A 23,522-nucleotide genomic window follows, 5' to 3' on the forward strand; every position below is an offset into this window, starting at 1 on the left:
TCACCCTGCAAACGTTTTCGGATGGAGCTGTGCAGTCACATCGTGGAGGTTCCACAGCTGGTGCTGCAGGCCTTGGGCCTCCAACCAGGACTTTGTTCTTAATGCTCTCGATACTTAGCTAAACACTGCTACGGCCGGCCCAGCAGGTCCCAGCGCCCTCAGTCTCCAACTGGCTCTGTGGGTTGGTCTTAAAGCAAATCCTGTTTGGTGGGCTGCCAGGCAATTTTTTAGCTAACTGTAATGAAAAAAAGGGAGTATTAATCTATTCTGAATCATATCTAGCTGAATGCATGTTTAAAAAAAAAACAACACAAAAACAAAGCTTGTTCCATCTACCTGCAGTGACTGACGCAGAACCATCATATGCAAAATCCAAAGGAATGGAAAAGCATTTTACGACTTGTATCATCAATGCACTCTTGTAATGTATGCAAAGTCTTAAAGTTATAAGTGTTAAAGTGAATTTCTTCATAGAGCATCTGAAATCTCTTTGATGATTCTTCAGCCTTTTGGTGTTGATGGGGGTTGCCAATTGGAAACATGGACTTCTACTTTCCACCCATCTGTTCCTTTTGCACGGACTGCACTGGGAGAGAGTTTTAGGGACAGGGAGAGTGTGGGGAGGCCACCGCTGCTTGGGGTGCAGCCAGGTTAATGGCTTTCTCTCCATTTAGGCTTGTGGGGTCAGTGTGATGTGGATGTCCTTAGGGATTACCATGAATCCAGTTAGGGACAAAAGGTGGTTTATGTATCAGCAAAGCAATTTTCTCTGCCATCTAAATTTTCATTACAAATCTCTTACAGATAGAGATGATGCTTTCTATATGTTTAATGGAAAAGTCCTATGTAGAGCGAAATTATTTTCCTGGGATGGAAGATATGTGAAAGAGAACCAGCCACACTTGGAGGAGGTATTGGCCTCTCCTTTATTTAGCTTAGAAAAATCATTCCTTTCCCCCGCCCCCTCGGGGGAAATGTTTGAGTCACCTGAAAACGTATGTAGGCATTGTTGTTCTCCCTCCCACAAGGAAGGGCAAAGACTTCATTCAGCTGTGTGTTATAAAGAAAGTTGTATATTTAAGAACTTTTAAAAGGGAACAAAGCTTTATTGGATACTGATTGTTCCTTGTAGAGAGGCAGGGCTGTGGCTGTGTTTCGGCCCATGCACTCGATGGGGACTTGTCCTCTGAGACCACCTGGAGGGCGCTCGTGGAGATGGCTGTGGGGAGGTGTGAGGAAAGGGGTGGCGCCTGTTGTCTGTGAGCCCCTTTGGCCATATCTTCTTGCGGCTGGGGACACTCAGCACAAAGCACGTGTGGACAGCAAAGGGCCAGGCAGCATCAGAACGTGTTTGCCTGCCAGAACTTATTACAGAAAGGATTTTGTGTTTAAAATCTGAATATTGTACATAAGAAACCAAGAGGATTTTTTGCCTAAATGTGCCCAACTTGTATCGATGGGTGTGTGTGTGGGTCTGTCCTCAGATGAAGTCAGAGGGGGTGGGGGGTGAGGGTTGTTCCCTTTCAGCGGTCTGTCAGCGGTCTGTCACCCCAACGTCATTTCAAGCGCTGTGGGCCTCGGATGGGGAGGGCACCTTACTCTCCTTACGGCTCCGGCAGCTGGTCAGGGCTCCGGCACTGGGGTGGCATTGAGCCCCGGATGGTGAGTGGGATACCTGACCCCTGAGCCTTTGGTAACCTTATTTTTTATAGTGAGTATTCTTCATAATTTTATTTTTCACATCTTATTTTATAAGAAATGTAGGAATATTTTTGCATGGATCATTGTAAACAGAAGATTCATTTCTAATGTCTATAACATAGTGTGTTTACTAATAAGTACTTTAAATTGCTTCAAGAGCACTTAACCTACCTTTGTGTGTATTCGTGTGTGTGTGTGTGTGTGTCAGCCATTTACCCCAGGCACAGTGTCCACTACTTCAACTCTTTGTTGGTAATTCCACCTGTGTAGTGGGCGGTTTGTAATATCGATATGTTCTCCAGGGCCTGAACTGATCCAGTAACAGAGAAGCTGGTTTCCCCAGTTTAGTGTAATAAGTTAGGAGAAAATATGATTTTAGTATATGTTTTTTAAAATTCCCAAACAGAGTGCACATAAACAGATACACACATGCGACTACCTGCAAGGGTTGGAGTCATTTGAATTCAGGAGGAAGTTATGAGAAATTATATAGGCTGTTTCTTCCAGCTTGCCTGAGACTTGGCACACACAGGGTGAATGTGTTCACGAGCACTGAATTAAATGGTGTTTTCAAGAGAAAGAAAAGAGTGGGTTGCGTTTTCTCCCCATTTATATCAGCTTTATAAACACTTTCCCCCCTGTAATTTCTTAAAAAATCTTGTTTCCCTTTTGTGAAGTTGAGTTGGAAGACTTCATCAAATACTTTTGCATTATGGAATACATCTGTGTGGAGATCTTTTCAATTTTGAAACTATCGGGGCATCAGTTATCAAATGTGAAAGGTAGATCTTGTCTAGCAGGTAAGAATCTGGATATAATGAATAGTAACAAAACTATCATATGTTGTAATTTTAGCAGCATTTAGTTCCAGTAAAATTAAGGAATACAGCTTCTGTTATAAAGTTGCATAATTTGATATCCTAAGCACAATAGTAGAACATTCCGAGAAATTTTGCATTTTTTATATGTGACATTCCTAATTTGAGAGTCTTTCAGCTAAATTACAGTTATTTTAGAAGCTGAGACAGGCAAATAAAGGAACTAATTCCTATAAACATAGATATCATCATGGACATTTTTTAAAAATTTTGTTCAACAGCCTTCCCCTAAGGTTTAGAAGGTATGTTTCTCTGCTTAGGGAAACCCTGTTTGGATCTGGGCCAGGTGACTGAACGTTTCACGATGAGTGATGGTCCCATCAGCTTGCTGCCTCTGAGAACTGAGGCCAGCATCAGGGCCAGGGCCATTCGTGGTGATAAGCACAGAAGCGCTTCCAGAATCTTTTGTCTCTTGTGTTTGATCTTTTCTCAACATTCTTGTTGGTTTAGTTATTAGGCCTACCAGTTGTATTATATGACTCTGTTTCTTGAGTGCTATGCAAATGTAGTATTTACAGGAGCTGAGGGTGGTCCTGGGCCCTGGGCTGGACACCTGGTTGGTATTTGGTACTCGCCCTGCCCTTCCCAAGCTGGGCATGCAGTGCCTCACTCCATCTGCTGGCATCGGCACTTCAAACAAGAGGAAATAGATTCTTGGGGCTTGGGATATACTAATCTCTGGTAGTGCTGTCCTGCCAGCAGGTGGAGAAAGGATGGCAGGCACCAGACGCATCAGTATTGGGGCCTGCTTTTTAAGAAGGAAACTCAGAATTCTTCACCTGTCCCTTGTAAACATTTGGAAAGGGTATTACTCCGACCAGTTGGGTCACCTTCTCCCTATCTGGCAGCTAACAGCTGGACGCCCCAGTTCTTGCCAGCCTGGGCATTGCCCAGATGGGACAGGATGCCTGTCTGACATCCTCTCGCTGTGCAAGGGCAGGCTTAAGGGTGTGGGGCTTGAGGTGGGGTACACCTTCTGGTTCTTCTCTTGGTGCTTTCTAAGGATGGGGTGTGTCTCTAGAAAGGAGTGGTTGGCATAGGGGAAGGGTGGACTGTGTGACTCTCCTCTCTAGTACGTTTCAAATGATGGTGTGTTTTTTTCTCCTGAGCTGTTTATTGCTCAACCTGAGTTTTCTGAAAGGAGCCTGCAGAGGACACGCTGCAGAGGAGGGTCTGATCTTTTCAGATAGAAAGTTGCAGAGTTGATCTTACATGTTTCAGAGGATTTGCCTCTTTTCCCACCCTATTCACTTGAAGAACAGAAAACCTCTGGAGTAATCTTATTTGAATCCGCAGGACCAATGTCAAGACACTTGGGACAGGGAGACCAAGGAGAGGCTGGCATCTCTGTGCAGGGAGCCTGCAGTGAGCTTCAGGGGATGCTGTGCTCCCAGGATTGGTGTGCTGGAGATGACAAGTGTCTTACCTTGGTCTCCTGAGCCCTATTGGAGTCTCCTATAGGTCCTCGTGGAGACCAGTAGTCAGTAGAATAATTGGGCTGGACCTGAGGCCAGCTCTCATGTGTTCCTGGTGCGGTTACTGTGATGGCCACTCAAGAGAGACCCCAGGGAGCCACTGTTACTGACTAGGAAATGGTTCTTTTTTTTTTTTTTAATGATTTTTGAATACCGCTTTTTTTTTTTTTTAGACCATTCTCATAGTACTTTTTTAAAACTTAAGCCAGCATTGTCTTCCAGTGTTAAAGGCACCCCTCACCTCTGCACTGAACTCCAGGTGTCAATCAATACAAAGGAACATCCATCCTGAGCCAATTACATTATGTGTAAATTCATACTATTTTTTTTATGCAATCTGATGAGTAGATAAGCTCAGACTTAAAATGCTGAAAAGCACGTTTATTTTAACAAGAATTGTTATGTATTAATACTGCAATTTTCAATAAAGATTGACTTGTGTTGCAAAAAAAAGAAAAGATTATGTGAAAAGCCCCAGCTATAATCAGCAGTCACTTTTACTTTATAAACTAAGATTACTCCAGCTAGGGCACTGGATATATTCACCATCTTAATTGTGCTGATGGTTTCATGGGTGTGTACACATGTCAAACTTATAAAATTGTATAATTTAAATATGTGCAGTTTACTGTATATCAATTATGCCTCAAGAGAGCTGTTTTTTTTTGTTTGTTTTTTTTTTTGTTTTTTTTTGCTGTACGCGGGCCTCTTACTGCTGTGGCCTCTCCCGTTGCGGAGCACAGGCTCCAGATTCGCAGGCCCAGCGGCCATGGCTCACGGGCCCAGCCGCTCTGCGGCATGTGGGATCTTCCCAGACCGGGGCACGAACCCGTGTCCCCTGCATCGGCAGGTGGACTCTCAACCACTGCGCCACCAGGGAAGCCCAAGAGAGCTGTTTTTAAAGAGATAAACTCAGGGCAAGAGTGTAAATGAAACAATTTTTTTTTTTCCTAATCATTTTTCAGGATCAACTTCTCTGGTTGGGCCTAAGGTTACACTACCAACTAGGCACTAACAAAAACTTTTATTTGTACATTTCTCTTAACTGACTTTGTTCAAAAACACAAACAAACCATTTAAATTCAAGATCTGTAAGGCCAGGACCATCTCATTACTATGGGGTAAGTATTCACGAGAGCTGTAAATGTGTTTTGACTCTTAAGGAAATGTATTTTTAAGTTTCTTTCCAATGAGAATTTAGTGACTGGGTTTTTCTTTTCTACATAGAATTTAAGTCCCCCCAATTACACAAAGCTCCATTTTGGCAGAGACTTTATCTGTCTGTTCACCCTCATATGCCTAGCATCTAGAACACTGTTAAGCACACAACAGGCACTCAGTAAATACCTGTCAAAGAATGAATAAAATCCCACTTAAACTGTCACCACCTTTTCCTGGGACCATTTTGAACTGAGGAAGGTGGCAGCTCTATTCCTCCTGTTAACATGACAAGTCCATCTCCAGAGGCAGATACTGTCTTCCTCAAATTTTATTATTATTCACCTTCTTATATGTGTAAAAACAAGGTGGTGTGGCTTAGGAATCTCACTTCCAGGAAAAGACCTAAAATGGTGTGTTAAAGATTATGCATAGGATCCACAAACTAGAAGCAATCAGATGACAGCGGTTAAGGAAATCATCCCTAACTGAAGAAACAATCCATAGATTAAAAATTATCATTATGACAAGTCTGCAGTAACATGGAAAACATGTAGTGTGAATCAGGAATTGAAAAGTACCATCACTGACTATGCTTACAAATTAAAAACGTATACACAATTATCTGCTAGAATTTATACTCCATGAAGGCAGAATGTTTGGGTTTGTTCTGTTCACTAGACAGTGTCTGGTACGGAAGGTGTTTATTAACACTTGTTGAATGAATGAATGAAACTAAATATAAAACATACCTATGATAACATACCTGAAGGGAATGAACACACGTGGAAACTTATGTTCAGGTGGTGCAACTGTGGGTGTTTCCTCCACTTTCCCTCTATTTTCCAATTCTCCCTAAAGTTGTCATAAAACTTTCTCAGTTCAAAGGATGGTCACAGAAATCCCTCACCAGGCTCAGGCTGCTTCCTCCCATCCTACAACTAAGGAAGCATCGGAATGGGAGTAGGTATGTGACCTAGCTTCAATTCTAAGAGGGCTATTTTGCAGCGTGTGTGGCTCCAGCCAAGGGTCCCTAGGGTACCGGATATTTAGGCTTTCTCTCCTGCAGCGAGAAGGCAGCGCTGCCCCCCATTGGAGCCTGCAGGAGAGAGGCTGCTCTTTCCCCTAAGCTGCCCCCAGCGCCTCGCCTCGCCCCACCCCGCCCCCAGCTCACTCCTAGACACCCACGGGGGTCGCTCATTACCCCTCCCGCCCCTGGGAGGGGTATCTCCTTCCCAAGGGGGAGGTCACTCTCTCCTTGAGGGCTCTATCTCCCCTGAGCGTCATCGGTCCTCCCTGGTCCTCCTCGTGGGTTCATTCGTTCCTGAAGGAGAGGTCATCCCATCCCCGTAGAGCCCACCCCCCTTGAGGGGGGAGTCGCTCGTTCCACCAGTCCCTCTGGGGGTGAGGGTCATTATTCCCCCGTCCCTCTCCAAAGGGGGTCATTCGTTCCCAACGAGGTCACCCCCTCCCCCAGGCCCCATTCCCCCCGAGGGGGTCGCTCTCCCCCAGCCCTCCTGAGGCGGCGCGGCACTCGTACCCGAGGGGGAAGTCACGCCTTTCGCCCGGCCCAGTCCCCCGAGGGTCAGCACCGCCTCCTTCAGGGCCCTCCCCCACGAACAGCCACGCCGGGCGGGGCTCCAGTGCGGGGAAGCGGCGGCGGGTCAGGCTACCGGGTCCAGAGCGCGGAACTGGGCGACGCGCGGCGCGGCGGGGCGCTAGCCATGGCGGGCTGCTGCGCGGTGCTGGCGGCCTTCCTGTTCGAGTACGACACGCCGCGCATCGTGCTCATCCGCAGCCGTAAAGTGGGGCTCATGAACCGGGTGGTGCAGCTGCTCATCGTGGCCTACGTCATCGGGTGAGCGCGGCCGCGGGCGACGACCCTGAGGGGTCCCGGGGACAGGGTGTGATCCGACGGCCGGGAACTCCCCCTTCTGGGTCCCGGCCACGCACCTGCTCATTCTGGCCTAGGTCCTCGGCCGAGCCCCGCGAGCGCCCTCCAGGTGGGGTCCAGGGGACAGCGACCCGAAGCCAGGGATACATCCCTACTCCCCCAACCCTCCACCCCCGACCCTAGCCACCAGAGGGACGGGCTCTGTGCCGGCTCTGGGTCCAGAGGCTGCTTTGATGTTGTGTCTTGAAGGCAAAGCCTAGCTAGATCTTCATCCTCGCCATTCATGCTTCCTGTCCCTTCTGACTTGCTCCATGATGTCCTTTGGCTGGGGGTGGGAGGGCTTTGCCCTAAATGACTCACTCTTTGCTCTTCACTTCCCATTCTGATGATCTGCTGACAGAAACCAAGGTTTGGGATTTCCACTTGGTTCCTTTTGGGTCTGTGGCTTCCTGTCCTTTCCTTTGAGCATCATATGGTTCCTTTTGGGTCTGTGGCTTCCTGTCCTTTCCTTTGAGCATCATATGGTAACCCAAGATAATAGAGAGGTCACACTTTCAAAAATCACTTAAGTTCAGTTCCTTCCTTTTATGGGGTTGTTGGAGTTTTTGGTATAGGCACCTGCCTTAGACTTATCGTTCCCCATGCTGCCCTCTTTGCTTATATGTCCCTCCACCATCAGTCCTCACCTAGTGCTTAATTTTAATTGATGCACTCTTACAATGTAATAAAACTCGAGAGGAGGTGGAAATTAATTTACCAACTGGGCCCGCTTTCAAGGTTCACCTGGGGTGTTACGGTGTCTACAGCTGCTGAGCTGACAGATGTTACCTGCTGCATCGTGGGGGGGGGGTGTTTGTTTTTGCTTTTCTTAAAAGGCCTAATACAGTGTTCCCCAAACTGCACATAGAGCTATTTGAGAATCTTTAAAAAATACTGACTGCTGGCTCTCAGACCCAGACTTTCTGATTCAAGTGCTGTAGAGTATGACCAACTCCCCAGGTGATTCTAATGTGCAGCAAATTTTGGGAACCAGTGTCCTAGTGTTTCCCAAACCTACCTGAACATGAAGGACTCATCTGAGGAATTGTTTAAAGGTAACAGGACACCATCCCCCCTCCCCCCCCCACCCTGGGGTGGGACTTGGAATCTGTTAACACTGCCTAAGGGAATCCCCATGATCTGGCAGGTTTGGCTTCTACCATCTATCAGCGCAGCAGCAGTAGGTACTGACAGTAGTCAGTAAAAGGGCTTTCCAGGTATGAACTCTGCATCAGAACCACTTGGCCTACCCCCAGGTTTGGACTCTAAGTCACATTAAGTACCATCACAACCAACTCCTTGCCCCCCAGTGATTGTGATGCACCCTTAAACTTTGAGACCCACTACAAGCTGGTTAACTAAACTCATATTGCTGGGTTGGACCTGAAGCATTTGGAATCAGGAGCTGTCAGGCAGCTTTTTCCTTTTGGCTTTTGCTGCTCGTAGGAGAATCAGTTTACATCTACTTCAGGGTATCTGTAAAGTTCTAGACTGCATACAGTATATCTGCAGTATGGTAGCCAGGAGTCACATGAAACTGTTGAGCATTTGAAACAACCCTACTCCAAATTGAGATGTGCAATCACCGTACAATGCACGCCAGATTTCGAGGACATAGTACAAAAAACAATTAAATATCATATTAATACATCTTATATTGATAGCATTAACATATATTGGATATGTTGAGTTACATAAAACATATCATTAAAATTAATTTTACCTGTTACTTTTTAATTTTTAACATGGCTACGAGAAATGTTGAAATTACACGATTCGCGTTGTATTTCTGTCGGGCAGTGCAGCTTTATAGGATTCCTATGGAGTGTTGTCTGCCTCGATCATGAGGATTTTTTAAGCAGTAAATGCTTTGCTTTTATACATCTTGCTGTGATCAGATCTGACTCAGGATCTGAATTTAGGGCTTTTAAGAAAAATTTTAAAAAACCTCATCTCTTAACTTTCTGATTCAATTCATCTTGGTGAAATTGTGGTCTCTTTTCCAGTACTGATCAAAGGTAATCCTGCCTCAAAAAGAGACTGAACAGGACTTTCCTGGTGGTCCAGTGGTTAAGACTCTGCACTTCCAATGCAGGGGGCATGGGTTCAATCCCTGGTCGGGGAACTAAGATCCTGTGTGCTGCATGGCCAAAAAAAAAAAAGAGAGAGAGAGAGACTGAACACTTCTCAGTTATCTAATTGTATTATCAGTCACAGGATGAGGTAATAGTTATTTACATAGTGATTGAGATGAAACTATGTGTCTCTGACTTAGCAACTCACTATCCAGTCAGCCCTCTGTATCCTCAGGTTCTGCAGCCACAGATTCAACCAACCATAGATAAAAGATATTAAAAAAAAAATTCCAGAAAGCAAAACTTGAATTTGTCACTTGCCAGCAACTATTTTTACATAGTATTTACATCATATTTACAACTATTTACATGGCATTTACTTTGTATTAGATATTATAGGTAACCTAGAGATGATTTAAAGTATAGGAGAGGATGTGCATAGGTTACATGCAAATACTATGCCATTTTATATAAGGGTCTTGAGCATCCGTGGTTTTTGGTATCCCCAGGGGTCCTGGAACCAATCCCCTATGGATACCAAGGGATGACTATACTTGGTGGTAAAGTAATAGTGACCCTGCTCTAAGCTTCTCTGTGTCTGACTAGAATTAAATGGAAGCTTATACTGCAGCTGAATTCCTAGAAACCCTGAAGAAGAGGACTTCTTAGGGAAAAAGCCCATCTCTAAGATGGGTAGTGAACTTGGAGACTACTCAGACAATAAGTAACCAAATAAGCAAATTTCTTAAGTCTCAGCACCTAGAGCTTATAAGGAGGGGAGAGGGATGCTAGTAGTATTTCTTGATTCTAGAAATTACAACAATAGTAGTCACTATTGATGTTTAACAACAGCTCTGATGGGGAGGAGTTCTGATTTGTAGTACTGGCCAATCTCCACGGTGTAAATGCTCCCATTGTGGCCAATTTCAGTCTGCTGATAATGGCTCACAAACATTGTTCCAAGCATTTGACATGCATTAACTCATGTAACCTCACAACAATCCTGTGAAGTCTTGTTATCATCCCCGTCGTATAGACGGGAAAAAACAGGCACAGAGAGGTTAAGCAGCTTGGCCAAATTTATGCCTAGTGAGTGATGAACTGAGATAGGCTGGCTTCAGTCTGTTCCAGTGTCCTAACCACTATGCACCAATGCCTTCAGATTTTTAATTATTCAGGCTGGTAGTGAAGTCTCCACTTCAGAGGAAAGAAACATACATGTGACCTGAATTCTTAGAGAAAAAGTAAGAAACTATTATACATTTACTTAAAAGATATGATTCTCCTTTCTAGAGGGCATATATAGCATAGAGGGCAAGAAAGGAGACTTCGAAAGCAAAAAGCTTGAGTTCAAATGTTGACTCTGCCATTCATTAGCTGTGTGACCTTGGGCAAATGACTTAACCTCTCTGAATTACAGTTTTCTCCTCTGTAAAATGGAGAAGAATGACACCTGCCTTATAAAGTGGTCAGTATTAAATTAGTTAATACACATAAAGAGCTTAGATCAGTACCTGGCACCTAAACACATTCAAATGGTAACTATCATTATCATAATTTCTATTATCTCATGGTAATTCTGCGGGTCATAGTGCACTGAAAGTGTTCAAATACCTAGTAATAAAGACAGCATTCACTGAGCATTTTCTTTGTGCTGATCACTGCACTAAGTTACAAAGTTAAGCAGCTTTTGCAAAGTCACAACTAGTAAACATCATACTTTCAGCCTCTGGCTACCAGAGGCTCCCTAGCATTAACTCAAATTCATGCAATCCTAATGGCAATTTAAGAGACCTGTTTTATTTTGTAGCTGGGTGTTTGTGTGGGAAAAGGGCTACCAGGAAATGGACTCTGTGGTCAGCTCTGTTACTGCCAAAGCCAAGGGTGTAACCACGACCAATACTTCTAAACTTGGATTCCGGATCTGGGATGTGGCCGATTATGTGATTCCAGCTCAGGTAAGCCTCCCACTGTGTCTCTGTCTAAAGCTCAAGCCTCTAGTTAGCTGCTTTCCCTTCACCTTTGCACTCTTGATTAGTGATTGGCATGCCCAGAGTTCTAACATCACCAATGCCCAGACTGATTGTTTTAGTCCAAGAAAGCAGTGCAGACAGACCTCTTTTTGGCTTAGGGTCTAACAGGTAATATTCAATCAGCTACGTTTCTTCAGCCCTAAAACATGGCTGGCTTAAACAGAGGAAGCTTTCCATATGGACATCTGAGTCTGTCACCGGACTTGAAAAGTAGAAAAGCACATGTTTTAAATCCTGGGAAAAATGCAGGTGGAACTATCACCTTTCCACATTTTGTGGTTTGCTTTACTGTTTTAAACCCACAAGGTAAATCTTTTCAGACAGCGTAAAAACTTTAACAGCCCGTAGAGACCCAAAGCCAAAGAAGAAGGAAACAGCCATACCCATATAGGATTCCATCAGGAACATAGGGAAGGGAAGAAACTGTTTGATGCAGCATTCTAGTCTCCCGTCTGTTAATCCACAAAGCTCCAAGTTAAATATTGACTCTCTTTAACCATGATAATGGCTCTGATCCACAGTCAAACCCCACATATCCCTCCAGATGGCCCACGTGCTAGGGTGACTGGGGTGGCCACATGCAGATAAGCTGCCAACTCTTGGCTCAGAGCAAGGACTTCAGAAACTCTCTCTTCAAGTGTGTTCATTTTCCCTCTGCCTTCTCAAGAGAAGGTTCTTGTGGGGTGCCCAGAGAGAAATCAGAGCTAATAAGCCATAAAGGTCAAATGGAACAGGGGATTCATAGTTTGCTGGAGGAAGCTGGTGCTGTTGGCATGCACCTGTCTCTACAGAGAGACCTCTGCTTCCTACGAAGCCACGGCCTCGTCCTGGCAGGCTCGGAATATCACACTCCGTCTGTTTATTGGACCCACAGAAGGGTACGGCCCCCTGCTTCTGCCCCTCAGTGTAAAGGAGCACACAGCAGCTCTGCCTTCCATCTCGGATCGGAGCCGGGGGCCGTGTGAGTCCCACAGGGCTCTCTTCATGAGCTTTCACGATATCCTTCTGCTCCTCCAAAGATGGAACACAAACATGTATTTGCACTGCATCTACTCGGCTCATCTCCAGACTGAAATTTCCCTAAACTTAAAATAAATAAGAAATAGGAAACAAAAAGTAAACCACACTGACTTGTTCAGGTCTAACTCAGGAGAGACGCAGGAACAGCCTTCTGTAAACACCAAGCAAGCAGTGTGTCTACATATGGAACACGGGAGCCTGCTGGGGCACCTGACCCGGGCCTCCTGCCACATTCTCACGCCCCCTCCTGCAGCCATTTCCTCATTTCCCAACATGCTTTGTTCCAGGTCTGTCTTTGAAAGATGCCAACTATTCCAGAGCGTCTACCACCTTATCAGACCTGGGAGTGGAGATGTCTACAGACCCTTTGGTCCCTGAGTTTCCCTGATGGCTCCCAGCACTGACTGCTCGTCTCAGGAGTATGAAATGTTCAGAGCATTTCATTTTAGAGCACCAGCGCCCAATAAGGAGGAGGTCCAACTAAAATTTGCAGGGTCTTTGTCTTTTTTTCCTTATACTGGGAGGTCACTGTTAGCAATTCTTCAGTCTCATCCCCAAGTGAATTGCTCTCCAGAAACTTTAAATCAACCATTTGGCACCTTCACACTTAGGAGGAGAAAACAGAACCTTCTCAAAAGGAGAAGTGTCAGGCTTCCCTGGTAGTGCAGTGGTTAAGAATCCGTCTGCCAATGCACCAGGGTTCAAGCCCTGGTCCGGGAAGATCCCACATGCCGCAGAGCAACTAAGCCCGTGCGCCACAACTACTGAGCCTGCGCTCTAGAGCCTGCGAGCCACAACTACTGAAGCCCGCGCGCCTAGAGCCCATGCTCCGCAACAAGAGAAGCCACTGCAGTGAGAAGCCCGTGCACCGCAACCAAGAGTAGCCCCTGCTCGCCGCAACTAGAGAAAGCCCACGCGCAGCAACGAAGACCCAACACAGCCAAAAATAAAATAAAGAAAGAAAAAAAAAGGAGAAGTGTCAATGGCGAGCCCTGATTGGGCCTTCTGTATAGAATGTTTTATGTATTTATTTTAGTTCCTGTTAGGAAAGAGAACCAGCCTAACTTGAGACCTTTGAGGTCTTGTGTTTCTGCGCCTGTGAGGTAATCCGGTTGGCAGAGGATACACTGAGTACTTATTGACTCTTTTCCCTCAAGTCAAGCTTTATTAAGGAACCATTTCAGGGTATAGACATGTTTTTTTAACCTGAGGTGAAATTCATGTATCACAATATTAACCAGTTCAGAATGAAAACTTCAGTGGCATTTAGCACATTCACGATGTTGTGTACCATCACGTCAGTCTAGTTCCAGAACATTTTCATCAGTCTAAAAGGAAAGCCCCCACTCATTAAGCTATCATCCCCTTGTCCACCTTCTCCCTCACCCCCTCACAACCACTAATGTACTTTCTGTTCCTGGATTTGCCTATCCTGTACGTTTCACATCAATGGGATCATACACTACGTGGCCTTTTGTGTCTGGCTTCTTGGACTCAGCATCATGTTTTTGAGGTTCATCCACATTGTAGCCAGGTCTGTGCTTCATTCCTTTTTATGGCTGAGTCATATTCCCTTACGGGTATGGACCACAATTTGTTTATCCATCCATCCGTTGATAGACACTGAGTTGTTTCCACCTTTAGGCTATTGTGAATGGTGCTGCTGTGAACATGTGTGCAAGTATTGGAGTCCCTGTTTTCAGTTAGGTTATAACTCTCATCGGTGAGAATGGGAGACCCGAAGATCAGTGTTTTTAACTGTTTTCTGCATGGCACAGGGAGGAAGTAAAGGCACTGTCCTAGTAAAGGGCCTTCCCTGTGGCTCTGCCTGGCTCCTCTGCAGGTAGTATGCAGCACTCTCTCCCCTCTGCCTGCTTTACAGGAGGAAAACTCCCTCTTCATCATGACCAACATGATCGTCACCATGAACCAGACCCAGGGCCTCTGTCCTGAGGTAGGCAGCTTCTTGGGGAAGAGCCTCGGGTCTCATACCCACCTCTCTGTGCCTGTCCCACTGTGGGTGGGACCAGGCCATGTGAAACCTGTTTTCACTGGTTCTTCTTCTTCCAGATTCCAGATAAGACCACCGTGTGTGAATCTGATGCCAACTGTACTGCTGGCTCTGCAAGCACCCACAGCAATGGTACAAACCTGTGGCTGTGACTCCACAGTAGATGCTTAGCCTGGGGAGGGTAGCCCCCGACTAAACTGCCTGCCCCGTGGGGCCCCTCTCAGAGGGAAATCTCCAGGATGGAGAAATCCCCCACACGAGCCTGGGAGAGCCTGGTGTCCAGACTGGGGTCCTGGGGCCCTCGACATTTATCTCTGTCATCTGCACCCCAGAGGCCATCCCAGATCTTGCCCTGTCTTGTGCCTCTGCATCACCCCAGCCCTGCAGTTGGCAAAGCAGTGATGTGGCTAGGACTTAGACAACTCTTTTCCTCCAATTTGAATTTCTGGATGCTGTCTAAATCCCAGAATTAGACTAGCTCAAGACTGATTGCATAGGATACATGGTGGAGTTTCTACTCTGCCTCACAAAGTAGAAAGTAGGAGACCCCCATAGACCTGGGTGCCCCTCGCCCCTGTAGGAGTTGCGACAGGAAGGTGCGTGCCGTTCAATGAGACCATGAACACATGCGAGGTGGCAGCCTGGTGCCCGGTGGAGGATAACGCACAAGTGCCAACGTGAGTCCTGCCAAAGGGACAGAAGTGTCCTAAATGCTGGGTCTCGGGCCTGAGAGAGGTGGCAGGGGAGTTGTGTCTTTGTGCTCTTGGTGTCAGCCTGTAGAGTGAGGCTTCCCTGGGCTGGTGGTCCTCAACCACAAGGCAGCAGCCCTCAGCAGCTAGTGGGCCGCGGTGTTTGTCACTCGTGATGAGGGCGGATGACTTGCTGCTAGTTAGGCCTCTGTCATTTGCAAGTTACTGACAGGAAACAGTTCTCAGGGCCTTAAACGGGTGTGCGCGCACACACACACGCACAGTGGGGGCGGTTTGTTGTTCAACTAACCACAGAGATCCCAGCATGGCTAGACCTGGGGCTCGAAGGACAGCATCCGAGTCACCACCTCTTGGCTCTGCTTCCCTCCGTGGTGGCTTCGTTTGCAGGACCCATGGCATAGTCCCTAGTCTCCCTGCCCAGCTGTCCGTAAAGATTCTAGACCTGTCCATCTTCACAGCTTCAGCCACATCTGTCAACCCATCCAACCCATCACTGTGGCTGGGGAATGGATTTTGCTTATGGCTCAGGCCTGGGTCATGTGCCTTCCTAGCTAGGCGGGGAGTCAGACCCACCCAAATGACACAGGTTGAGAGTGGGGGAGGTGTGGCTTTTAAAGGAAGTGTGCGGTTCTGTTACCAGAAAAAAGGTACAGATGCTGGGCAGGAAAATTATTAATGTCCGTTAAAGTGTGTTTTATAAACTAGAGCAGGTTCAAGGTTGCCTAGAGTAACATTCTTTCGAACTGCGATCAGCTGTGCTGTGAGTGGGTGGAGTCAGAAGTAAGCTCTCGGAACTGCTGGCAACCGGGGGCCTTTCTCACTCAGCGTTCAGACTGAGGCCTAGATAAGCCCAGGGGAGCAGGTAACCATGTGATCCTCACCCTGGGTGTGTCGCCACACAAGAGAATGGTGAGGACTGCGGATTGCTGAGGGCAACAGCTCCGGCAAGGGAGGGAATCCTAGCATTCTGGAGCTGGAAGGGACTTTATGGAGCCGGTGGCCATGTGTGGCTACTGAGCACTTGAAATGCAGCTGGGTCCAAAATGAGCTCTCAGCGTAAAATACACTCCAGGTTCTGAAGGCTTATTATTAAAAAAAAAAAAAATGTAGTATCTCATTAATAACATTCTATGTTGTTTACATGTTGGAGTAACATTATAGATATATTGGCTTATTACAGAAAAGTTCATTTCACTTGTTTCTTTTTACTTTATTTTTGGCCGCGAAGCATGTGGGATCTTAGTTCCCCGACCAGGGATGGAACCAGCACCCCCTGCAGTGGAAGTGCAGAGTCCTAACCACAGGACCGCCAGGGAATTCCCTCTTTTTACTTTTTAATGTAGCTACTAGGAAATTTTAAATTACAGTGTGGTTTGTGCCTCACGGTATATTTTCACCGGACAGTGCTGTTATGTATTTTTTTTAATGGAGTATAATTGCTTTGCAATGTTGTGTTAGTTTCTCCTGTACAATGAAGTGAATCAGCTATATGTATGCCTATAGCGCTGTTATAGATCTAATCCAGTGTAGGATGATTTTTAAGTGTACACTGATACACAAAATTTCAGCACTGAGTCACATGGAGAGAAAGGTCTTCCCATCTCCACTCTTATTCAGCCCCTAGCTGATATCAAGGAGGAGATTCTGGTCTGGAGTGTCTTCAATACCTCTCCGTCCCTCGCTGATTTCCATTTCTCACCAAGAACAAGCCCCAGGCTCAGCACCTTGGGCTGACAAAAATATGTCAGCTCGTAATGACATTGTTCTTAGTTATATTTATTTGAACGATGACCTCTAACTTGTGGCAAACGATATTTTTTATGGTCATGATGGAAAGTTTTACTTCAAAATGAATGTCAGTAAAAAAAAAAAAAAAAAGTGAGTTGATCCTAAAGGTGGAAACAACCCAAATGTCCATCAACAGATTGTGGTGAACACGTACAATGGAATGTTATTGAGCCATAAAAAGCTCTGACACAGGCTACCACAGGGATGAACCTCGAAAACATGCTAAGTGCAAGAAGCCAGACACAAAAAAGTCACATACTGTCTGATCCCATTCATATGAAATGTCCAGAATAGACAAATCCATAGAGAAAGAAAGAAAGTAGTTTGGTGGTTCCTGAAGGCTGAGGGGAGGGGAGAATGGATAGTAGCTGCTTGACGAACAAGCAGTTTCCTTTCGGGGTGATAAAGATGTTCTTGAACTAGATAGAGGTGATGGTTGTATAACACTGGAATGTGCTTCATGCCACTGAATTGTATACTTTATGAATCTTTTTTTTTCTTTTTTTTGCAGTACGCGGGCCTCTCACTGTTGTGGCCTCTGCCGCCGCAGAGCACAGGCTCCGGACGCGCAGGCCCAGCGGCCATGGCTCACGGGCCCAGCTGCTCCGCGGCACACGGGATCCTCCCGGACCGGGGCACGAACCGGCATCCCCTGCATCAGCAGGCGGACCCCCAACCACTGCGCCACCAGGGAAGCCCTGAATTGTATACTTTAAAATGTTTAATTTTATGTTCTCTGAATTTCACCTCAATTTTTTTTTAAAGGAGGGTTAATCTTAAAGACAAGTATTGCACATGAGGCACACAGTGGTATAGGGAGTGACAGAAGTTTGAGAAACGTTGATATAGTCCATCCCCTTGATACAGGGACAAGGGAATTCAAAGCCCCAAAAGAAGTGCCTCGGTCAAGGTCTTTATCAGCGGTAGCAGCAGGCTCAGCTCCCCACATTGTGTGGCCTCATCACTGGCCTTGCTCCTTTCTCAGGGTGGGGAAGACTGCTGAGGTTTTTTATAGCTTCAAAGATTCCACCTGGGGGGCTTCCCTGGAGGTCCAGTGGTTAAGACTCCACGCTTCCACTGCAGGGGGCACGGGTTTGATCCCTGGTGGGGGAACTAAGATCCTGCATGCCATGTGGTGCAGCCAAACAAACAAACAAACAAAAAGCTTCCACCTGGGTCAGGGCCCCCCCCCCCCCGAGGAGTCAGTCTACAGTGCCAGAGCCTCCTGGAGAAACCCTCCAAAGCAGTGGGGTCCCCTTGGGAAATTCAGCTCCTACTGTCAGCAGGAGCTGACATGGCACTTCCAAGGTGTGGTGCAACAGCAGACATGCACTTTTTGTGTCAAGCCTGTAGGTGAATTCACCTTTGCTTTTGCTTAAACCAGATCTGTTGAGCATTCCCAAGAATACCTGAGGGAGGTAAGCCCTGAAACCCAGCACCTGCCAGATGAGTGATTTCTAGTGAGGCCACGAGGCACCACCCCTCCCGCTCTTCGTTAGCTATTCCTCAGGTTCTTAAATTCCCACTGCCTTGAGGAAGAGGCCCTGCCCTTCCATGACTGGAAGAAATCAGAAACCTTGGTTTGCAGTCTCCTCTCTTGACCTGGTGTTTATGCAGAGGAAAGTAGAAAAGACGAGATACGTTTTACTTTCTTCTTGGCAAAGTGACATTGTAAGACACATGGGTATGCGACTTAAAAATATTACCTAGGGGGCTTCCCTGGTGGCGCAGTGGTTGAGAGTCCGCCTGCCGATGCAGGGGACACGGGTTCGTGCCCCGGTCCGGGAAGATCCCACATGCCGCGGAGCGGCTGGACCCGTGAGCCATGGCCGCTGAGCCTGTGCTCCGCAACGGGAGAGGCCACGACAGTGAGAGGCCCGTGTACCGCAAAAAAAAATATATTACCTAGGTATATTAGGAGTGTACATATGTTTGTACTTTTGTTAACAATACGTTGTAATTTTTTTCAGGCCTGCTTTTTTAAAGGCTGCAGAAAACTTCACTCTTTTGATTAAGAACAACATCTGGTATCCCAAATTTAATTTCAGCAAGTAAGTGGCGGCCAGCTGTGTGAATTCGCCAGTGTCTTGGGGAAACTTGTGGCTCTTCTTTGAGGTTGTCCTTGCCCCTATTTTCTGCTTCCTCCCAACTTTAGGAGGAATATCCTTCCCAACATCACCACTACCTACCTCAAGACGTGCATTTATGACGCTAAAACAGATCCCTTCTGCCCCATATTCCGACTTGGCAAAATAGTGGAGAACGCAGGGCACAGCTTCCAGGACATGGCTGTCGAGGTAGGTGTAGGTCCTGGCTTTTCTAACACAGTCTTTGACACATCTCCTCCTAGAATGGGCTCTGAGGAAAGCTCGCTCTGTCTGTTCGCAACCCACAGGGAGGCATCATGGGCATCCAGATCAAATGGGACTGCAACCTGGACAGAGCCGCCTCCCTCTGCTTGCCCAGGTATTCCTTCCGCCGCCTGGACACCCGGGACGTGGACCACAACGTGTCCCCAGGCTACAATTTCAGGTGGGTGTGAGCTTGGGCCCCATTCCTCATGTGCTGGGGGTGATGGTAGTTGCATCACTCCCCAGTGGGGGCCTCCACGCCCACCCAAGACCAGCACTCAGGCGGCACCCCAAGGGCAGGTGGGGAGGCGTGTGCCAGGGAGAGTGGTCCAAGCAGGGCCTTGCCCCTGTGGCATCCCGACCTGTGAGCGCCCTCCTCGCCTTTTCTTGCCTCAAGAACAACTGTCTGCTTTAGCTTTCCTGGGCCAGCCAGCCTCAGCCAGGACCCTGCTGGGGTTTTTTCATTTTTTTTTTTTTTGGCTGTGCACTTGTGGGATCTTAATTCCCCAACCAGGGATTGAACCCAGGCCTCCTGCAGCGGAAGCATGGAGTCCTTACCACTGGACCGCCAGGGAAGTCCCTCTGCTAATTTTGAGGAGTGGATGAGGAGTCCAAAGGCCTCTGGGGCCTGATCCATGAATTGGTTTCTCGGTTGATCTGGCCCCCAGAATCTCCCAAGGTGCAGGGGATACAAGTTTTAGCCTCAGGAAAGGCCTCTGCTGGTATTTCCCCGCTAGAAGTGCTGTGTATTGGTTTCCTAGGGCTGCCGTAACAAATGACCACAAACTGGGTGGCTTGAAACAGCAGGAATCTGTTCTCTCAGAGTTCTGGAGGCTGGAAGCCCAGAATCAGTGTGTCAGCAGGCCAGGCTCCTTCCTTGCCTCTTCCAGCTTCTGGTGGCTCCTGACAATCCTTGGTGGTCCTTGGTTCATAGGTACATTACTCAGTCTCTGCCTCTGTCGTCACATGGCCTTCATCCCATCTGTGCCTGTGTCTCTGTGTCCTTTGTCTCTCTTCTTTTACGGACACCAGTCATATTGGATTTGAGGTCCACCCTAATCCAGTATGACTGCATCTTAACTAATTATATCTGCAAAGACCCTATTTCCAAGTAGGGTCAGTGGTGCTCTTTTGCTGCTCTTGTCTCCCTCTAGTGGTGATGTGTGGAATCAAATGCACAGAGCATCTGCGGTCCTCTTGAACCATCTGGCTCACTGATAGAAGGGCAGATCCTTGCATTTTTCCCTAGTAAGGGAGTCAGATTTGCATTGCTCTATCTCTAGGGTTACACAGTTTCTTGTAGAAACCACTGTGGAAAACCTCAATCTTGGGTTGGAACCCCAGAACAGAGAAGCCGATGGGACCCTCACAAGGACACCCATCCCCCTGACCTCCACCAGCATCAGGCCCCACCTGAGTTCCCCAGGCCTGGACCACGGCATGGAAGTTGTGGGCCAGACAGATCTCAGGCCACAGCTTAGGCTCCTGGTGGATCCCCTGTATAACACGGGCAGCAAATGGTATCGGTCTCAGTGGTTCTCCCCCCAGCATGCCCCTTCGTGTTCTATTTTTGCATGTGGGATCTTAGTTCCCCGACCAGGGGTTGAACCTGTGCCCCCTGCAGTGGAAGCACAGAGTCCTAACCACTGGACTGCCAGGGAAGTCCCCCTCCTGGTGGTCCTTTATAAATGGTTTTATTGAGATACAGTTCACCCATTTAAAGTGTAGAATTCAGTTGTTTGTAGTCTATTCACAGAGTTGTGCAACTGTCACCACAGTCAATTTCAGAACATTTTCATCACCTCAGAAAGAAACCCCAGACCCTTTAGCTGTATCCCTCTATCCCTTCAGCTACATCAACCCCTGGCAACCACTAATCTACCTAATTTGCCGGTTCTTGACTTTCATAGGAATGGACTCATACGATATGTGGCCTTCTGTGACTGGCTTCTTTCACCTAGCATCATGGTTTTTTTCCAGGTTCATCCATGTTGTGGCATTTATCAGTACTTCTCTTTATGGCTAAATAATATTCCATGGTGTGGGTATAACACATTTTGTTTATCCACTCATCCAATTGATGGATCCATGGTTCTTTAATACAAAAAATGTCCAGTGCTGAGATGCTCGGTCCCCCCACCCACAAAGCAGACTTGGCCATCACTGCTGGCTGGCCACCTTCTGTTAGTGGCCAGGGTCTCCTTGAGAGAGGCGGGGCTCAGCTGTATCAGGAAGGACTTTCAGAGGAGGAAGTTCCGTTTTAAGTCGTAGGAAGTGAGGGTGATGACAGAGGAGGGATCTCTTCGTGCGCCCTTATGCCAGCATTCCAGACCCTCTGCCCTGCGGGCCCCAGCGCCCTCCTCCTCAACAGGCCAGCCCTCCTTCTGCATGGCTCACATGAACCCGGAGAAGCCCCGAGGTGCTCGAGTGTGGTTCGTTCGGCAGGCAGAGCGAGCCCTAAGCCATTGCCAACTCCGCCAGGGCCTTGGGAGTTCACTCTGACGCCCCTCAGCAGGACCCAGAGGCTGTCTCAGGCCTCCCTGTGCCTTTTCCCTCTAACCTGGCCTCCTTTACCAGGTTTGCCAAGTACTACAACGACCTGACCGGCACCGAGCGCCGCACGCTCATCAAAGCCTACGGCATCCGATTCGACATCATCGTGTTTGGAAAGGTAGCCTGGCCGCCGGCTCCCCTCGTTCAGAGCCCACTGGTCCTCTTCTGGGCTGGCCAGGGGCAAGGGGCCCTCTCCGCACCCCTATCACAACTTCTTTTTCTCCCACCATCTGCAGGCTGGGAAATTTGACATCATCCCCACCATGATCAACATTGGCTCTGGCTTGGCGCTCTTAGGGGTGGTGAGTGGCTCACTTAGACCTCTCTGGCCACCCGCCTGGGGCTGTGACCCCCCCAGCACTGCAAGTTGAGACCCTCTGCTGGCATCCTGGTTCTTCCCCTTGACCCCAGACTTGTTTCTAGGCTCGACCCTCCAGGCTTATTTCCCTTCCCCATCCCCACCTGCTTCCTCCTGCCCTTCTCCAAGACAGCGCCCCTCAGGCCCTAACCTTTTCCCCCCGGAGAGATGGAGGAGCCCTTCATTTCCTTGGAAGATCCCAGCCTTTGTGGGAAGGGGCGCACATAGACTAATAGGGCCACAGCATCCTGCCTCATTCTTTCTTGCCCTGTGCTGCATTCAGGCGACAGTGCTGTGTGATGTCATAGTCCTCTACTGCATGAAGAAAAGATACTACTATCGGGAGAAGAAATATAAATATGTGGAAGACTATGAGCGGGTAGGTCGCCTCCTGAGCTCCCAGCCGGCAGGAAGGCCCAAGCGGCCTTCCTCACCTGCCTCTTGTCCCAGCGGTGAGAACCCCTAGGTCATCTAGGTGTGTTGTCCACTCACACAGTCACATGCAACTCTTGTCGTCTGCTCCATTTCTAGACCACCTATGCTAGCCTTTACTTCATACTTTTCTTCAAATGGACTCACTCTTTAAAATCTAGCCTTCATTTTAATCAGTGATGTCTCAGGTTAGTTATGATAATGGATATCATGCCAAAACCTCTGTCCACACTCTACTTAAATTCGCCTTGAAGAGAAAGAGGGGTTGGGTACCCCTAGGACCTACCTGAATACGCTCAGTTGTGAAGGGCTGTCCAGACGTCCTCAGGGAAAGTGCCCGATTCCCACCTGCCCGAAATGGTCCAGGCTTGCCTGCGGGCAGCACAGGGCGGTGCACATGTATCCATATCAACTGACGATAAGCATATTGTTCTTTGCAGGGTCTTGGCAGTGAGACGGACCAGTGATGCCCACCCCACACCTGGGCTCTCCTTGGCCCTCATCAGAGCACAGCAAGGAGGGAGAAAAGGCTGCCTGCCATGTCACCCCAGAGGAAGTTCCAGATTCTGAGTCAGTCTCCACAAGTGCTGCAGGGTTGCCCAGCTGCTCCCATGTCTGGTGTGTAGGGTTTGTGTAGTAAACCACTATGCACATGCTGGGTCACCTCCTGTCTGTGGCTGGGTCACCTCTGCCGTTCCTTCTCTTTGGGGTCACTGGGGCAAGCTCTGGCCTGAGGGCAGTGAAGTGGCTGTGGCTACAGGGCCGAGGACTTCTCCAGGGCCGGGTCTCCTCAGAAGCTTCCATCTCCAGCCCCCTTCGAGACAGGCCCAGTCCTCCGAGGCCCGGCAGCTCCACTCAAGCACTGTATAAGGAAGGCGGGACACCTGGCTGTGCTTGTAGCTCTTCGGCACACCCGGGCTGCTGTTCCCCTCCCCCCACCAGAGGCTTCAACCACGAGGTCATGAGGCGGAGCTAGTGTTTTTCCTTTGAGAAGAGCTACATGGAGATGACTGAGGACCAAACATTAAAACAAATGATTTTCTTAA

The 23,522-nt window shown here is 47.8% G+C and overlaps 1 protein-coding gene across 1 annotated transcript; it reads left to right on the plus strand.

Annotated features, from left to right (window-relative positions):
* The first annotated feature begins 6,759 nt into the window (after positions 1-6,759).
* On the plus strand, positions 6,760-23,522 carry P2RX4 (purinergic receptor P2X 4). Its single transcript, XM_029216388.1, has 12 exons — positions 6,760-7,070; positions 11,031-11,178; positions 14,156-14,227; positions 14,344-14,416; positions 14,865-14,961; positions 18,753-18,833; positions 18,938-19,079; positions 19,178-19,314; positions 21,711-21,804; positions 21,923-21,988; positions 22,328-22,423; positions 22,917-23,522. The coding sequence occupies exons 1-12, from the start codon at positions 6,937-6,939 to the stop codon at positions 22,941-22,943; spliced, it is 1,167 nt and encodes a 388-aa protein (XP_029072221.1). The 5' UTR covers positions 6,760-6,936; the 3' UTR covers positions 22,944-23,522.

Source organism: Monodon monoceros, unplaced genomic scaffold (assembly GCF_005190385.1).
Source record: "Monodon monoceros isolate NGI ecotype Baffin Bay Population unplaced genomic scaffold, NGI_Narwhal_1 Super_Scaffold_1, whole genome shotgun sequence".
In the NCBI taxonomy this organism is placed as follows: Eukaryota; Metazoa; Chordata; class Mammalia; order Artiodactyla; family Monodontidae; genus Monodon; species Monodon monoceros.